This window comes from Elaeis guineensis, chromosome 3 (assembly GCF_000442705.2).
Source record: "Elaeis guineensis isolate ETL-2024a chromosome 3, EG11, whole genome shotgun sequence".
NCBI lineage: Eukaryota > Viridiplantae > Streptophyta > Magnoliopsida > Arecales > Arecaceae > Elaeis > Elaeis guineensis.
Window position 1 is genome coordinate 6,534,322 of NC_025995.2, and position 16,993 is coordinate 6,551,314.

At 39.9% G+C, this 16,993-nt stretch overlaps 2 protein-coding genes across 2 annotated transcripts; one reads left to right on the plus strand and one right to left on the minus strand.

Annotated features, from left to right (window-relative positions):
* The first annotated feature begins 837 nt into the window (after positions 1-837).
* Positions 838-4,091, plus strand: LOC105042346 (putative disease resistance protein RGA3). Its single transcript, XM_029263721.2, is given in 2 exon segments — positions 838-3,704; positions 3,706-4,091. Coding segments are annotated over 2 exon segments (2,886 nt in total). The 5' UTR covers positions 838-995; the 3' UTR covers positions 3,883-4,091.
* An 8,674-nt stretch (positions 4,092-12,765) lies between these two features.
* On the minus strand, positions 12,766-16,723 carry LOC105042306 (uncharacterized). The gene is made up of 3 exons (XM_029263720.2): positions 15,621-16,723; positions 14,661-14,813; positions 12,766-14,549 (listed from the first exon to the last, which is right to left on the minus strand). Exons 1-3 carry the CDS (start codon positions 16,266-16,268, stop codon positions 14,250-14,252), a joined length of 1,101 nt encoding a protein of 366 aa, XP_029119553.1. The 5' UTR covers positions 16,269-16,723; the 3' UTR covers positions 12,766-14,249.
* Positions 16,724-16,993: the final 270 nt, after the last annotated feature.

Here is a 16,993-nt window from a genome sequence, read left to right on the forward strand (position 1 = left end):
TGGGATAAATAGAAACAGAATTTTTTTATTTCTATTTTATTGCTAAATATATTTAGCAACAAAATTTTTTTATTTAAAAATAAATTTTTTTTATTTTTTATTTTATTTTATTTTATAGTGCTATGTACTGCAGTGTGCGGTGCTCAGTGAGTAAAAAGAAAATAATAGGGAAGAAGCCAAAGTGAAAAAGAAAAGAACAGAAAAGAAGCGAAAGTTTGCTGGCCCTAAGGGAAAAATCCCAGCCTCGAACTTCATTAATACTGGTTCCACTCCGTGACCATATGGAGGGAACTCTGGAAAGCCCCAGCGGATTAGTTCTTTCGTATTTTATTAGATCATGCTTGAAAATTCTGTCCGCCAGAGCCGACTACAATAGTATTTGGTATTTTCTCGGCCTGTTGCCTTAGGACCGTCATCTTTCCCACACCTATAGTGTTGCGAACCATCACTACAGGTTCTTGGCTGAAAAAACCGTCCCTATTAGGAGTAAATTTTTTGTTGTAACGATGGTATCACGTCTCCGTTGATATCACGTCATTGTTATAATAAATCATTCGACGATCAGAAATAAATAAAATATAAAATATTACATAATAAAATAATTAAAATTAATAAAATATAAAAATTTTTATTAATTTTTTATAAATTTAATATGATATCATCGTTACAACGAATAGGCCATTTGAACTGGGAATAAAGTTGGCGTGGGGTTGGTGGAGTGTCTCTGCCTTCTTTTATGCTTTTATCGAATAAATGAAAAAAAAAAATTTCCGTCGCCCCCACCTAGCCCCATTCACGCTACTATCGATGCAAAAGAATGTTTAAAGATGTGTCCGCTTGCCGATATCCCTCTGTTTCCAAAGAAAAGCAAAGCAAGTCAAGTCATCAGCTCGCTGACCTCAAGACTCATCTATATCGGAGTCAGATCGCTCGAAGAACCCAGCATCCTCCACTCACCGAGCCCTTGCCGATTACTCTCTCCTGTGCAATCAGCGATGGCGGAAGCAGCAGCAGTAGCAATTGTTTCTCCGATTCTGAAACTCGTGATCGGGAAGCTGGGTTCAGGATTTTGGGAAGAGCTGGGCTTGGTGTGGGGTGTCAACTCTGACATCCGGAGGCTGCAGAGCGTGCTGTCGACGATCAACGACGTAGTTGATGATGCCGAGAGGAAATCCATCAGAGACAAAGATCTGACTGGTTGGCTGAGGAAGCTCAAGGATGCAGCTTTCGATGCTGATGACGTGGTGGATGAGTTCCAGTACGAAGCATTGCGACGGATCCAGAGACGTAACCAGCTGATTGGAAAGGTAGGTGACTTCTTTTCTCCCAACAACCAAATTGCTTTTCGCCTTGAGATGGCTCACAAGATAAAAACCATCAATGAGAGATTGGATGAGATCGCGGAGGAGAAGTCAAAATTCCATCTGGAAAGGGGATCTACCCCGGGAAGGACTATCGATCGAGAGACCTTCTCAGATGTGATTGAATCCGAGGTTTATGGTAGGGATGAAGACAAGGAGACGATCATAGATTTCTTGGTCCGTGCAGATGATAGCAGTGACGTCTTGGTGCTTCCGATAGTTGGATTGGGCGGAGTTGGGAAGACCACACTTGCCCAGCTAGCTTATAATGATCGACGCATAGAGGAGCACTTTGATCTTAAGTTATGGGTATGTGTTTCTGATGATTTTAGCATCAAAGGAATTATTAAAAACATTATTGAGTGTGAAACTGGGGATAAGTGCGATCTCTCAAACTTGCAAGCTGCAAAGCTTCAGCTCCAGAAGAAACTGACAGGGAGGAGATTCTTGCTTGTTCTGGACGATGTCTGGAATGAGGATGAAGCAGAGTGGGAGAGACTGAAGACCTTATTGAGAGGTGGGAAGCAAGGAAGCAAGATCGTAACTACAACACGAAGCGATGTTGTTGCCAGGATCATGGGAACGGTGACACCACACAAATTGCAAGGATTGACATCCGATGACTGCTGGACTTTGTTCAAGCAGAGAGCGTTTGGGCCAGGAAGAGAAGAAGAGACTTCAAGGTTGGTCGAAATTGGAAAGGAGATCGTTGAGAAATGCAGGGGCTTGCCTTTGGCTGCAAAGGTTCTCGGAAGTCTAATGAGGTTTAAAACTGAGGACGCGGAGTGGGTGCATGTCAGAGATAGCGAACTTTGGAGATTGCCTAGAAACGAGAATCGTATCTTACTGGAACTACAATTGAGTTTTGATCATTTGCCCTCTGATTTAAAGCAGTGTTTTGCTTATTGTTCGATATTTCCGAAAGATTACCAAATTGAAAGGAAGCAACTGATTCAGCTGTGGATCGCCGAAGGTTTCATCCAAACATCGGACGGTGATATGCATGAAGAGGAAGTTGGCAACCAAAACTTCAATAGCTTGTTGCGGAGATCCTTTTTTCAGGATGCGAGAAAGGATAAGTATAACAACATATGGGCATGTAAGATGCACGACCTAATTCATGATCTTGCATGTTCTATCGCAAGAGATGAGTCCTCGATCATGCAGGTGGGCATGAAGAGAAGCATTCCACATGGATGTCGGTATTCATCTATTGCTTTTGACAATGCCATGTCGTCAACGAATTTAAAGGCCGCTTTTAAAGCAAAGAAAGTTCGATCACTTATTTCATTGGACCCCCATTATCACCAGCAGATTCATAATGGAGAATTTGCCTTCTATGCGATGTCATCCCTTACTCATCTCCGTGCATTGGATCTAACTAGAGCTGACGTCGAAGAGTTGCCCTGCAGTATTAGTAAATTAAAACATCTTAGGCTTCTTGACCTGTCATTTACTAAAATTAAAGCTTTACCTGGCTCGATTACCGACCTTCACAACTTGCAGACTTTGAACCTTGAAGGATGTTTTAGCCTTAAAAGTTTGCCAGAGGGAATGAGTAATATGAGCAGCCTCAGACACCTAGACATCGGCAGCTGTCCATTGATTTGCATGCCCCGTTGGTTCGGCCGATTGAATGGCCTCCAAACAATGACCATGTTTGTCACGGGAAAAGAGCATGGACGTACTATTTCCGAGTTGGAGCACCTAAATTTTATCAGTGGTTATCTACAAATCAAGGAGCTTCAAAATGTGCAGGATCCAATGGAAGCGACGGAAGCAAACCTGGCATCAAAGACAAACTTGCGTTCCTTGTCTCTGATGTGGAACAACGACTCGTATATGCAATCGACCATATCCCCTGTAGCAGAGGTGGAGGAAGTATTTGAGAAGCTCCAGCCTCCATCAAATCTGAAGGAGCTATACATAAGCTACTATTCAGGTGTCAATCTCCCAACTTGGATGACAAGAATGGAGCTGGCATCATCACCGATCCGCAATCTAGTAACGATCGAGCTAAAGAATCTCAGGAGATGTGAGCGTCTTCCAACGCTTGGTCATCTACCTTGTCTTCAGAAAATCAGTATACTGGGAATGAGTGCTGTAAAGAGAATCGGACTGGAGTTCTATGGTGACGGAGGTATATTTCCCTCTCTACGATCTCTCCGTCTGTCGCAGTTGACTGGTTTGGAGGAATGGTCTATAGAGGCAATGGCATTCCCTTGCCTTGAAAACTTTTCTCTATCAGGATCCCCCAGATTGAGGGTGGCACCACGTCTTCCATCGTCGGTCACGTACGTTTCTATCGAGGGTTACCGGCTATTATCAACGGTGCGCACTGGAGGGATTGTACAAGCTGAGACATTTGAGTATCGGTCACTGTGAAGCACTATTGTTGTTGTCCTGGTGGGAGTGGTTGCATATCCATGACAAGAAGCTGATTGTGTTTCCCCGAGAGCATTTTGCAGCTACGCATGCCCTCCTGCTGGGAGTGGCTGCAAGACCTCATCTCTCTTACTAGTTTGAATATTTGTGATGATAAGCTGATGTGTTTGCCGGAGGGTATTTTGCAACTGCGCATGCCGGATTCACTTGTCGTGCATGAACCTCAAGTCCATTTCGGGAGAACACCCTCCCGCCTTCTTCATGACCATCCAATATCTAGAAATAAATTCCTCCAAGGAATTGACCGCTCTGCCGGGGTGGATAGGGAGCCTCATCTCACTCAGGTGTTTAGAGCTTCGTCGTTGCAGCAAGCTAGCGATGTTGCCCGATGGGCTACAACGCCTCGCAACGCTTCGGCAACTGTTGATTGGCTACCGCCCCCAGCTGGAGAAGCGGTGCGAGAGGGATAGAGGGGAGGAATGACCCAAGATCGCTCACATCGCAAACATCCAGATCGAGCCAGCTGAAGTGAAGAATACAGGGAAGAAAATAGCCAAAGATCTATTACTAGATCGATCAGAAGGTTAAAATTAGCGAGTTGCACGGGCCGTGGCTGATGTGGTAGCAGCACCTTCCGGTGAGAATTTATATCCGTTGGTGCATCTTCTTCCCCCTTGTTGTCTGTCCCTTTGGACCTTTTTCTTTTTTTTTTCTCTCTCTCTTTCCTTTTTTTTCTTTTAAATCATAATATTGTTGTGTTTGCGTTTACTGTTTCTTTTATACCCTCTAATAAAAACAAACAAAAAGCTGGTCCTCCAGGCTTTAACACCTTGGAATCCCGTGAACTATTTCAAAGGAACGCGGATCCTCCATTATGCACCGCATGATATATTACACAGTATGCACTATCCATCACACGATGGACGGCCATGTGTGATAATTGACTATGAGATACATACTCCACAGGCGTATGGAGCTGTCCATCGTACGATGGATAATGCATACGATGTTCTGTATCGTGTGGTAATACCGTGCATTGTGTTCACAGTAGAAAACCCACGCTCATTTCAAAGTCTATAAAGTTGCCTAAATTTTTTTTTAATCTTATTAAATTTTTGAATCCTGCTTTCTAAATTTAAGGTCTCTAAGTGGAAGCCTATCACGGTCTTTCCCAGACTGCCAATACCGAAGAACTAATTCTTTCTTCTGTATCATGTCAGAATATCTGCTGAAGCCTACCACATTTACACCTCGGAAGCTTATTGCCTGATCCAAACATTCGTTTTACAAAGCGGTACTTAAATTTGAATACCATATAAGCATGCTCTTCTTACACTGCAGAATTAATATCTAGAATTCAAAATCTAGCAAGCAACCAGATTGGGACTTTCTGTTCATTTCTATGCATTATAATCTTATGATCAGCATGCTGATCCTAAATTGTTTGTTTGTTTTAGATAATTTACAAGGCAAATGCCCTCTTTATTTCCACCTTGCCATTTTCATGAACTGTCTGCATGAGATTTTCGGAATTGCTAAATTGGTCTTTATCTTTTGTTCAATGATCAGCAAATTGGATGCTATCACACTTTTCATTCTAAGGCTGGGGTTGATTCATAGCAATGTGATAAGCTGATTCCTCAACCTTAGAAAGTTCAACAGACTTGGCAAGCATACTTGAAAGCCTCCCATAGCTCCAGAAAATCTTGTTTCTTTTTGCCCTTTCATGTTGGAAATATAATGCCAAAAGGATGAATGCAAGGACCAGCATATGAATACTCAATCCAATTGATGGAAGTGAGGTACTTCATGTTTAATTTTCTCTCAATATCTATATTTTTTTGAACCATGTCACTCAAATATTTGATTTTCAATTTACTTTATCACTGATTACAGAAATAATGTGCATATAGATCATTTGAAGGGTACCGACAAAAGATAATTCTGCTCTCTTATCCCATATCTTCTCTTCCTGAAGCAGTACTGTATCAAGGTATTCTAATCAGGAGCACTAGCTAGCAGGAGAATTGACCGGTTAGATAGGACTATTAGGATATGACACTAGAAGTTCGTCAATCTAGAAGACTAGGAAGCACCTATATATCTATCATTAATTGAATCAACTTGCATTTTTAGTGGCTTGTTATCACTCTCATGGTTTTATTCCATGATGCAGGACTAGATTTGTAGGTGATATGAGACTCTATTACAAAAAGTTTTTAATAAAAAAAAGAATACTTCTATGTCAAGTTAAAAATTTTCTCATTTTTTGCCTCTCATTACCCATTCATATTTACACAAATTGGAATTCCAACATTTCCTCTAGAACCAACTTCAACTGCAAAAGGAACTAAATAAACATTGCTGCTCTTTATGGCTATTGGTGTACAACTCCATGAATGGCATTAAGTCAATTGATAATCTTATAGATACTTTGCTGCATTCAGAGAGATGTTGAGGGAGGTGGCCGGTTTCTCACCCATGCAACCCATTATCTGGTCCCATCATATTAAATCTTCTTGAACCATACCCGTTTTCTTTTCTATTAGCTTTCTATTATTTTGTTCATCTCAAATATAAAGGATCTACCCCCCGCACCCCCCCCCCCCCCCCCCCCCCCCCTCCACCAAAATAAAGAAGACAAGCGATTAACTCCTTGATTGTGGAGGCACAGGCAATGGTTTCAACTTGTATAGGTGGCGACTATGCAAAGAAAATAAAAAGTTTAATAGTTTGTGGAGGTGATTGTGCAAGAGAGCAGACAGCTTGTAAACACTCTAATTATATTGTCATAATTTGGTAATTTGCTTTTTACTTTGTTACTATAAATTTGAAAAAAAATAATGTGTACTATTAACTAATGGTGAAAGTTTGCTAGCACTTTTTTGCATTGTAATATGGTGGCAATTTGCTTTTCAATGTATTACTATATTTTTGATGAAAAAAATATTTTGTGTATCATAACCAATGGTAACCACTTTTTTGCAACTTTTGATAGAGTTCTTTCCCTTTTATCCAGAAATAAAAAGGAAAAATTTTTTTAATAGAGTTCTTTAATTGCAAACAAACAAAAAAATATATTTATTGGTAGGCATAAAAGTCCGATAAGACACCAGCTTGATCAAGGCCCAGCTCTACAGTGGCCTAACTACCAGATGAATGATTAGGCCAGATTATAATGAAAAATATTTAATAAAATCAAAATATATAGTTATAGATAAATTTTTGTTTTAAAATTATCCACTAAATTATATGGGTCTATATTTTATAGCACTTTCTTATTATAGCAAATAAAAAATAATCATGTATCATCTCATATTTTTTAAAACTTTATTTATGTATCATAAAGAAAATAGGTAGAATTTATTAATCTGACTTCTGAGTCAACTAATCAGACTAGATTGCAATTAAAAATATTTAATAAATTTAAAAATAATAAAACAAACATAAAAATATGTTATTAGTAAAATAAATTTAGGGAGTGGTAAATTTTTGATTTTAAATATTATCTTCTAAATATGAATCTTTTTTTTTTTATAGTACACTCTTGTTGTAATAAATATAAAAATAATCACAGGGCTTCCCCAACCTTTTAAAAGAATTGTTTATATATAATGTAGAAAAATATATAGAACTTAATAATATTTTTAGTAAAATATAAAAATATCAAAAAGAAGAGCCCACAACAGTGTTTTCCATCTCTCTCTCCGACCAATTGACTTGATGGCTGCAAAGGCACCATTGTCATATACACATAGGGGGTGTTTGATTGGGGAGAGTGGGGGTCTGGAATTAGAATCGGAATGGATGACTTTCATTCTAATCGTCTGATTGGAAGAAGTCCTATTCTGATTTTGATTCTAGGATGGAATGAGAATTACTCAATTTATATAGAACTCAATCCTTACTCTCCTCCGTGGATTCAAATTTTCATTCCAATTTCGATTCTGATTCTGATTCCGATCACGAACCAAACGCTTCGAAAAATTTTGCCATTCCGATTCTGATTCTAAGCCATTCCGATTCTCATTCCTATTTTGATTTCAGTTGCGAACCAAATACCCTCATAATTCATTAACAATATGATATCATAAATCATTGAATAGGGGCTCCCATAATTTGAGAATGATAGACCTAAGCATCATTTCAATTAGTAAACACTAAACGAATAATTGAAGGAAAAAAAATTGTCAAAATATTACAATCCACTATGTTTGCTTTTTAGAGGGCAATTTATGGTTCAACAAATTTGGGGGCATTTGGTTGAGGAAAATGGAGATCTGGAATAAAAATCAAAATGAATGACTTCCCTTCCAACCGTTTGGTTGGAGGATCCCATTCCGATTCTGAAATAGAATTGAAATGGTCTAATCTATTTAGAACTCAATACCCACTCTTTCATATGGATTCAAATTTTTATTTCTATTTTGAATATGGTAGCGAACCAAGCACCCCCTAGTTCATAACTAGAATCGAAATCGGAACCGGAATAGAAATCAGAATGGCTTGGAATCGGAATAGCCAAATCCCCAAAAGTGCTTGGTTCAAGACTGGAATCGGAATCGAAATCGACATCGGAATAAAAATTTGAATCTATAGAGAGTAAACGCTTTAGAAGATTTGATCATTTTGATATCTATTTCAATTCATTCCGATCCTGATTCTGATCATGAATCAAGCACCCTCTAAAATTGACATTGAAGCATGCCTATTTTCGTACTTGGGCTTCAATAGGCTCTACATTTAGACACGCACTCTAGACTTCAAACACATAATCTAATTCTTGCCCCAACAAACCGCAATCCACTTGGATAAATTTGCGAGTTCTGATCTTATCCCAGCATTTGAGCTACATGGCCAACAATTTATATCACATGATTTATCTACTTTTGCACACTACAATTTACAGCATCCGCATGACGATTTTTCTCACACGCAACCAAGTGTTCTTTCCAGACATTTCTGATCAGATTTACCAATATTCATCACAAAACACCATCCTTTTTTTTGAGAAAAACTATTATATTCATCATCATCAGGACAAGATATAACGAGTGGCATCATTGACAACCTTACTGCTCATGGAGTCCCATCACTTGTATATTTGCATTTCTAATTATAAGAACATCGTTATGTAAATTCTCAATGACATCAATTCATACTAAAATAACCAAAGTGCACAGAAAATGTTACAAACTATAATATGTTCAGTAAATAATGAAGTAATAAGTGTTCCCTTTCCAATTATTTCTGACAAAACTAAATCACTTTGAGATAAAAGCTTGCAACTGCTACAAAGTCCTGTTGTTAAATCGTCCAGACACCAATAAATTCACATCCCATCATTTGAATCTCATTCCTCTGGGCTGTTCTCAATTGCAGATAGTTTCTACTGAAACCCACAAACCAAGTGTCTTCTTTGATGCACATATTCAAATTGAAGTCATGGAATTGGAAGATGCAAAGCATACTCACAGCTCTCCTCAACTCCTCTATTGCAATACTCTAACATGCTTCTTATTCTTGGAGGTACAAAGATTTACAGAAGGAAAGGCTCCATAAAAGGAAAGACAATTTCAAGTGAAAAAGACAATCTAATCCAAACCCCAAAACTAAAATTGGTAGCGAAAAACTCATCGGTACACTCAACGCTATAAAACCCCAATATTCCTAAACCTAAGAGCAGTCCAGATGAGAAAACGACAACCCAACTCAATACTCAAGGCATTGAGAAAACCAACTGCCTCGTCCCGGTCAAGTGGCTATGGAGGCTTTTGTTGCCCAAGATCTCGGCACCCCACATGTAAAATCCTCTGCAGCCTGGCAAATCTGGGCTTCGGATGCCCAGGTACAGTGACATTTATTTGAGCCACCAAAAAGGTATTCCAAAACCACTTCTAAACAGTTCATTGGCTACAGCTGACGAACTAGGGGTTAACAACCTAACATCCACCAGCAGAGCCATTCGCAATTGCTCCCTTCTCTGTTGCTGGTTTAGCCATCTTCAAGGCATCACCAGCTGCTGCAGCCACACCATCTTCCTCGGATGGCTTTCGTTCTTCAAGGCCACCCTGCTGCACATCCTTGTTCAAAAGTGTAACAGATTCCAAACGTTTCTGCAATCTTGATCTCCCACTAGCAGCATCTTTCTCTTTCTCCCCGGCAACAGCATCAGAAATTTTTCCATCCCAAGCATGAAAGCTGTTGCTGCAAGACTCTGATACAAGGCAAATGTAGCTGAGGTCAGGTTCCTTCCGACTTGGGAACTCAGCTCCAGCCCAAAGACCAGAGCGCCTAGAGAAAACCTGCACCATAAGTCCACCTTTGCAGAAGGTTCTCTGACCGGAGATCCTCCGATGTTTAAGTCGATCCGAGCTTGAGAACAGTGGACAGAAGAAGAGAGAAATAAAGGAAAGGAGTATGGATTGTTCTCTCCTGTAGAACTTATCTGAGGATCTCTTTGTTACCTCTTTATACAAAGATGGAGTTATGGGCTGTTGTGCCTGAATCTGGTAGGCTACTAAGATGGCCCTGGATCCTTAGGTTGTTAGGCCACAATCTAACAGGCCATTGGGATAGGCTCACTAATATATGAATCGGGCTTGTTAGCTGTGGATGCCAGTTGTAGATTTTGCCAATATTCTAAAAGTTATTGATAGATTTCAAGAGTCCCCCACATGGTTGAATAGGCTGATGGCTTGAGGTTGGTATAAGATCAAAGCTCTATCTCAGAGGTATCAGCACTCATGTTGGTCATTGGATCTCATTTGCTATCATTGGTAAGATTCCGACCTTGGGGTCTGCAAATGCTTAAGTCAGGGGGTCAGATCGGATGGTGGATTACTTCCTCAATATTTGCCCCCCACTTCTGAGTCTAAAATGGTTTCACCACTTTGGACGAAGGAAGTAGCCAACCTTAAGATTGATCTTCGATTGTCGATCTGACCTTCTTCTTAAAGCATTTATTTTGCAATATTCAGCGGAGAAAATCTTGGGGCCTCATTAGTGCGTCGCTTTGCAAGTTGCCTCCGCTCAACTCATCTAAGGATAAGAAGTGCCAATTGGCAATTTCAAAGAATTCCCAAAGGATTAACCTTTTTATCATCATCCTCAGCCTCCGCTCCTCATTCGAGGATGAGGAGCATTAATTGGCTATGTTGAAGGGTCTTCGAAGAATTAGCTCCTTTGAAGTCATCTTCAACCTCTGCTTGACTCGTTCGAGGACAAGGAGCGCCAATTGACTATTTTGAGGGGTTCCCAAAATGTTAGCCCCTTCGAAGTCATCTTCGGCCTCTGCTCAACTCGTCCGAGGATAAGGAGCATCAATTGATCATTTTAAGGGGTCCTCGAAGAGTTTGCCCCTTCAAAGTTGTCTTTGACCTCTGCTCGACTCATTCAAGGATGAAGAGTGTCAATTGGCTATTTCGAGAGGTCCCTAGAGAGTTAGCCCCTTTGTTATCATTCTCAGACTTCGCTTAACTCATCCGAGGATAAGGAGCACCAATTGGCCATGTCAAGGGGTCCCTAAAGGGTTAGCCACTTCAAAATCCTCTTTAGCATTCGCTTGACTCATCTAATGATAAGGAGTGCCAATTGGCTATGTTGAGGGGTCCTCAGAAGGTTAGCCTCTTTGTAGTTATCCTCAGCCTTCGCTTGACTCATCCAAGGATAAAGAGTGCTAATTGACCATTTCGAAAGGTCCTTAGAGACTTAGCCCTTTCATCATTATCCTCGACCTCTATTTGACTCATCCGAAGATGAGTGCTAATTGGCCATATTAAGGGGTTTTCGAAATGTTAGCCCTTTCGAAGTCATCCTTGGCCTCCACTCGACTCAACTGAGGATAAGAAGCACCAATTAGCCATGTCGAGAGATCTCCAAAGGGTTAGCTCCTTTGAAGTCATCAATGGCCTCTGCTTGACTTGCTAGAGGATAAGGAGTGTCAATTGGCTATTTTGAGGGATCTTCAGAGAGTTAGCCCCTTTGAAGTCGTCTTTGACCGCTACTCGACTCATTCGAGGATAAGGAGCGTTAATTCGTCATTTTGAGGGGTCCTCAAAAGATTAGATCCTTCAAAGTCATCTTCGACCTCCGCTCGACTCGTCCAAGGACAAGGACCACCAATTGACCATTTCGAAGGGTCTCTAGAGGATTAGTCCCTTTGAAGTCATCTTCGGCTTTTGCTCAACTCATCTAATGATAAGGAGAATCAATTGATCATATTGAGGGATCCTCGAAAGGTTAGCTCTTTCGAAGAAATTCTCGATTTTTGCTCGACTCATCCAAGGATAAAGAGTGCCAATTGACCATTTTGAGAGGTCCCCAAAGGGTTAGCCCTTCGTCGTCATCCTCAGCCTTCGCTCAACTTGCCAGAGAATGAGAAGTATTAATTGGCTAAATATTTATGGGCTAGATATAAACCAAGCAGCCAGCATTGTACAGTTCGTCAAAAAAACAGCTGGCTCACCAATTTTAGAACCCCTTTAACCTTCAATGCAACAATAGAGTTTCAAGACCTGGCTTACAACCTAGGGTGACTGTCCCTCACAACTCAAGGTGATAAGAGAGAATGAAAGTGATCAGCAACTAAACAGTGCTCGATCAATGAGTGTTGCAAGTTTTTGATTCATGGAGGCCTACTCTCATTCTTTGGCAGGATAATAGGGAAACTGACGATCCTTGGAAGGATAAAGATATTCAATTGGCTCTATTTCAACAACAAAATTCTCATCATTAAAAAACTGCTGAAAAGAGGTATAGCAATTCACAAGAGCTGCCCCCTCTGTGGAGAACATGATGAGAAAACAGACCATCTAATGCTTGACTACCCATATACTCGAGCTTCTTCAGGGTATACAGTCATAACCCATCCCAAACAACCTAGTTGATTTTTGGCAGAAATGGCAGCAATTCCTACCAACAATTTCTAATACATGCTTATTGGTAACTCATCAACAAGCTTGCAAATACTTAGATGGACAAATAATTCTCAATTACATAAAATTAAATTGCTTATCATTGGTTAAGCCCTTGGTTTATCTTCAAAACCAATAAGAAGGCCATCCATTGAATTTCTTTGTCAGAAAACATAGATATGGCAGGAATTTAGAACTTTTAGTTTTATTATGTAATTTACGTTGAAATACTTCAAAAGCAGCAAATCTCTTTGGATAGTGTACCAACTATTGACTTATCTGATCTTCCACCTTATGGAGTGCTAGTTTCCATGTCAACCAACTCTGTGCTTGCCCCTGCTTCCACTTGTAATCAGAAGGAAAGTGGGCTGCACTTCTGATTGGAAGTTACTTACATTTAATGGACACTGGTTTTGGAAACTTTATCTGGAGTTTAGATATCAAAGGATAATTATAAGCATGAAAACCTCCAGTTCCATCTGGTTAAAAACCACTGTGAGATGAGGCCATCCACACAACTAGTTGTTTTACTCCCACCGGCCACCACCCCACATACAAGCTTTTTTATGGAATGAAGGGAGGTAGAAATTGTGAACATGAAGTAGGAAAAGTTTGTGCAGTTGACTTATTTTTTGTGGCCTGATGGATTTCACCATCGTTCTACAAAGTTAGTGCCAGGGGCACCTAGCCAAAAGACCATGACATTTTCACCTGCCTTCATGCAACCATATAGGAGGCCTCATGCCTCCCGATATTTTCTCCTCACTCACCAGACATGCTCGCTTGGGATTTCAATCAATCAACTGGTTGGCCATCCAAATAGGCCTTTCAGCATTGTGATGATCAAACTTGTTAAAAGAAAAATAATTAAGCTGCTGGTTGCCTACCAGCTACACCGTTAGATTCAGGAGTATAGTAGCAAAACCTTTCAGAAAATCACTGAAAGGTATAGATAAAGTAGATGAATCATATCATCCTAGTATAGATATAACAACGGGCATCAGCATAAACATATCATATGCATCACCAATCATCCTTGGTAGAGCATAGCACAACCATACATAGCTTATCTGAGATTTTTCAGACAAACGGAAAAAAACTATTTTAACCATATGCATCATTCATGCTTGCCTACTAGTCTGTATCTCTCCATCGAGCATTTTGCCAGTACCCAACTTGTATATGGCTCATTAGATGCTCCAGAACCATCCCTGCCATCAAATTCTTTCTTATCCTCAGATTTTAAGGCAAATTCTTCCCCAAATTTACTTCCCCTTAGTCCTTCCATGCATTATCTCTTTGCAACCTCGTCACCTATCCCCTGCATCTTTGCCTTATAGCGTTGAAATCAGTGAGAGCACATTCTACCCTGCATTATTGCTGTATTCATGAATTCTCACTGTGTCATTTCCTTTTATTTGTTTCATGGTGATTATGATCATTAAAGTTTATAATTCTCGCCACAGCCTAAGTGTTTTCTACTTCAACAGAAGTTCTAAAATTAAAACAATGGAAAAACAAATAAAATCTCACAAGAGATGAGATATGTATAGGAGAGTACATGGCCAGAAAGCTTCAAAGTAATTCCTTATGTTGGGTATGCAAAGTGTCTTTCTTCTGGACGCTGGTAATAAGAGCCAGGGAAAGCATTGGGCAGCAACAGCGTCCAAGGCTTATGCTTTAGCTTCTTCACCAGCTTTGAGGTTTGCAGTCTCAACACCTCGCATGCAGCCGACATCAATCCAGATCCCTCAAAAAGAGCACTTCTGTCATACTCCAAAACCCAGGTGTCTGCATCCAATTGCAGTGCTGCCAAAGTCCATTTCCTGTAACTCCATGAGCTGCTGTTGCTTGTTCTCAGGGTAGAAATCAGCTTTCCTTCTGACCACTAATATTTATATTGTGAAAACAAGTTAGGAAAAATATAGAAGAATCTTCAAGAATTCTACTATCAATACAGATAAGAGAAATCAGCTGGAGAAGGGAGAAAACTTAGTACCTCTGTGATTCTTCCTGAGAGAAGAGTTAGAGATCTTGGATTTGACCCAGTGGGGAGCAGCCCAGAGGTCCTTAGGGGGCTTCCCCACACACTCACTTCTTCTGCTATGGATTTATATATCACACACTTCCAGTGGAAGAAGAGCTGACCTTCCTACAATTGAAATTTTTCACATTTAACCTTAATGATATAATTTCAGAACCTACTCTGTGAAAAAAGAATATACAATTTTGAGGATAAAGGAATTGAAATAATGACATGATAGATGAAGCTACGACTTACTCATAAATTCAATGACCTTGCATCATGCCCATTAAGTGTGGTTAGAAGGGACCATTTTGAATGGAGAATAACAAATTCTTTTCAAGTAAATATATGATAATAAGCAATTCTTATATGGTTTTGTTCAATTTGAAAGAATTTGATAGATGCCATAAAAATGATTTTAGTAAATAAAAAATTGTTTTCTTTGGATCCCTTATAGGATCCAAAAATAATAGCAGTTACATGTATCAGACAGCTCCCATTATCTCAGTATATGCCATATTCTGGAAACCTTTAGTCATCAAGAAATTAAAAGAGAACAAATATTACTAAATGATCAATGCAAAAAGCAAAAAAAAACAAACCAATTCTTGCAGTACGTCAAATCGGTAGAAAATTATGATTAATTTCATAAATGTCTCAGATTTCAACTGAAGCATTTTAAATTTTCTGAGTGTTGCAAAATTGGAATAAAACAATCATACACATACATGCATACAAAATAGATACATACATACATACAACATACGTACATACATATATACGCACATCATACATATATACATACACATATATACATACATACATACAAAATAGATACATACATACACAATACATACATACATGCAACATATGTACGTACATACATACATACGCACATACATACATATTTGGAAAAGAAGAAAAGAAATGAACCTGCTTGAATTCCCAAATAGAATCATCAGAGCTACAATCAGAGATTTTCTCACCAACCACTCTCTCAATCTTCTGCTGCAAAACCTTCAATCCCCCCCTGGCTCCCAAAAAACCCCTAGATTCCTCCGCTGCCTGCTTTACGATCTCTGCAGTCAATTTGGGACTGAAATCCTTTAAAACAACTGCTGGAAACCCAGAATCCAGCACAGACAACAAGCATAAACCACCAAGAATCCTCAATACCCTGTCCCCAAGAACCCAAGATCTCTCCTTCTTGAGGACTGCCTTTTTCAATGGCGTAGATTTCACGGCGGATTGGATCAGTGGCGTCATGGAAATGGTGATGGTGGAGCCGGACTCGGGGGTCGCCGGAGGTGTGTCGGGGTCGAACAACAGCAAGGGTCTCTTGGGGACGGATTTTGTGGCAGAGAACTTGGTGAGGGAGCTCTGTTGGATGGCGCTGCCGGATGGGATGAGGTCAAGGGTGGCATTGATACTAGCGAGGCAGATTTCGCAGTGGCAATTGATGTCCTTCCTGCAGCTGGGGAAGTAGCAGCCGTCGCTCCGGCCCTCCGACCGGTCTCGGCCAGTGGCCGGTCTTGCCCTTGATGATGAGGCCGATGTTGGAGTCAATGCCACATTCTTCATCTTTTCTTTCTTCTCTTTTCTGCTCTCTATCCCCACCCTCCTCTCCCTCTACTGTGTTCTTTATTGTATTGGAGAAGGGAAGGGGAAGAATTTGAAATTCAAATTCTCCAACGGTCAAGAGAGAAGCATGATTTTTTTGGAAAGGGATCACGTGGGTGGATGCATGTGGACCACTGTAGCTATAAACTAGACCGGAAATAAGCGATGGATTTGAAGGTCTCACCACGTTTCTCTGGTAACAATTGATCCCGGTCTGCTCAATTTTAAAAGCAAAGTTTTTTTTTTTTTTTGGTAAGAGTGTATGAGCTCATTTATTGAAATTAAAGTCTGTACAGTTACAAAAGACGAAGGCCTGGAAGAAACAACCAAAAAATAGGCCAAAAAAGCAGGAGAACAAAATTACATTAACAGGAAAAAGTAAATTGTAGGATTATAAGATCCAAGTAAAGATAGCGTGTGAACCATGACTAGAAAGCTTAAAGAAAGATGATAGTAGGAATACACACAAACCCAACAGCAGCGGATAAGGGAAAAGCCTGTTGACTATTATGAGTCATTTTATACCCCTAGATGCTGATGGGCAAAGCTGATATATAGCAATCTATAACCAATATCCTAAACAAAGAAGTTAGTAGTATAAAAACTGACAATTATATCCATCTGCATTAAGAAGATATCAGCAGTGTGAATCAATAGGATCAATAAGTAAATTTCAAATCACCTTG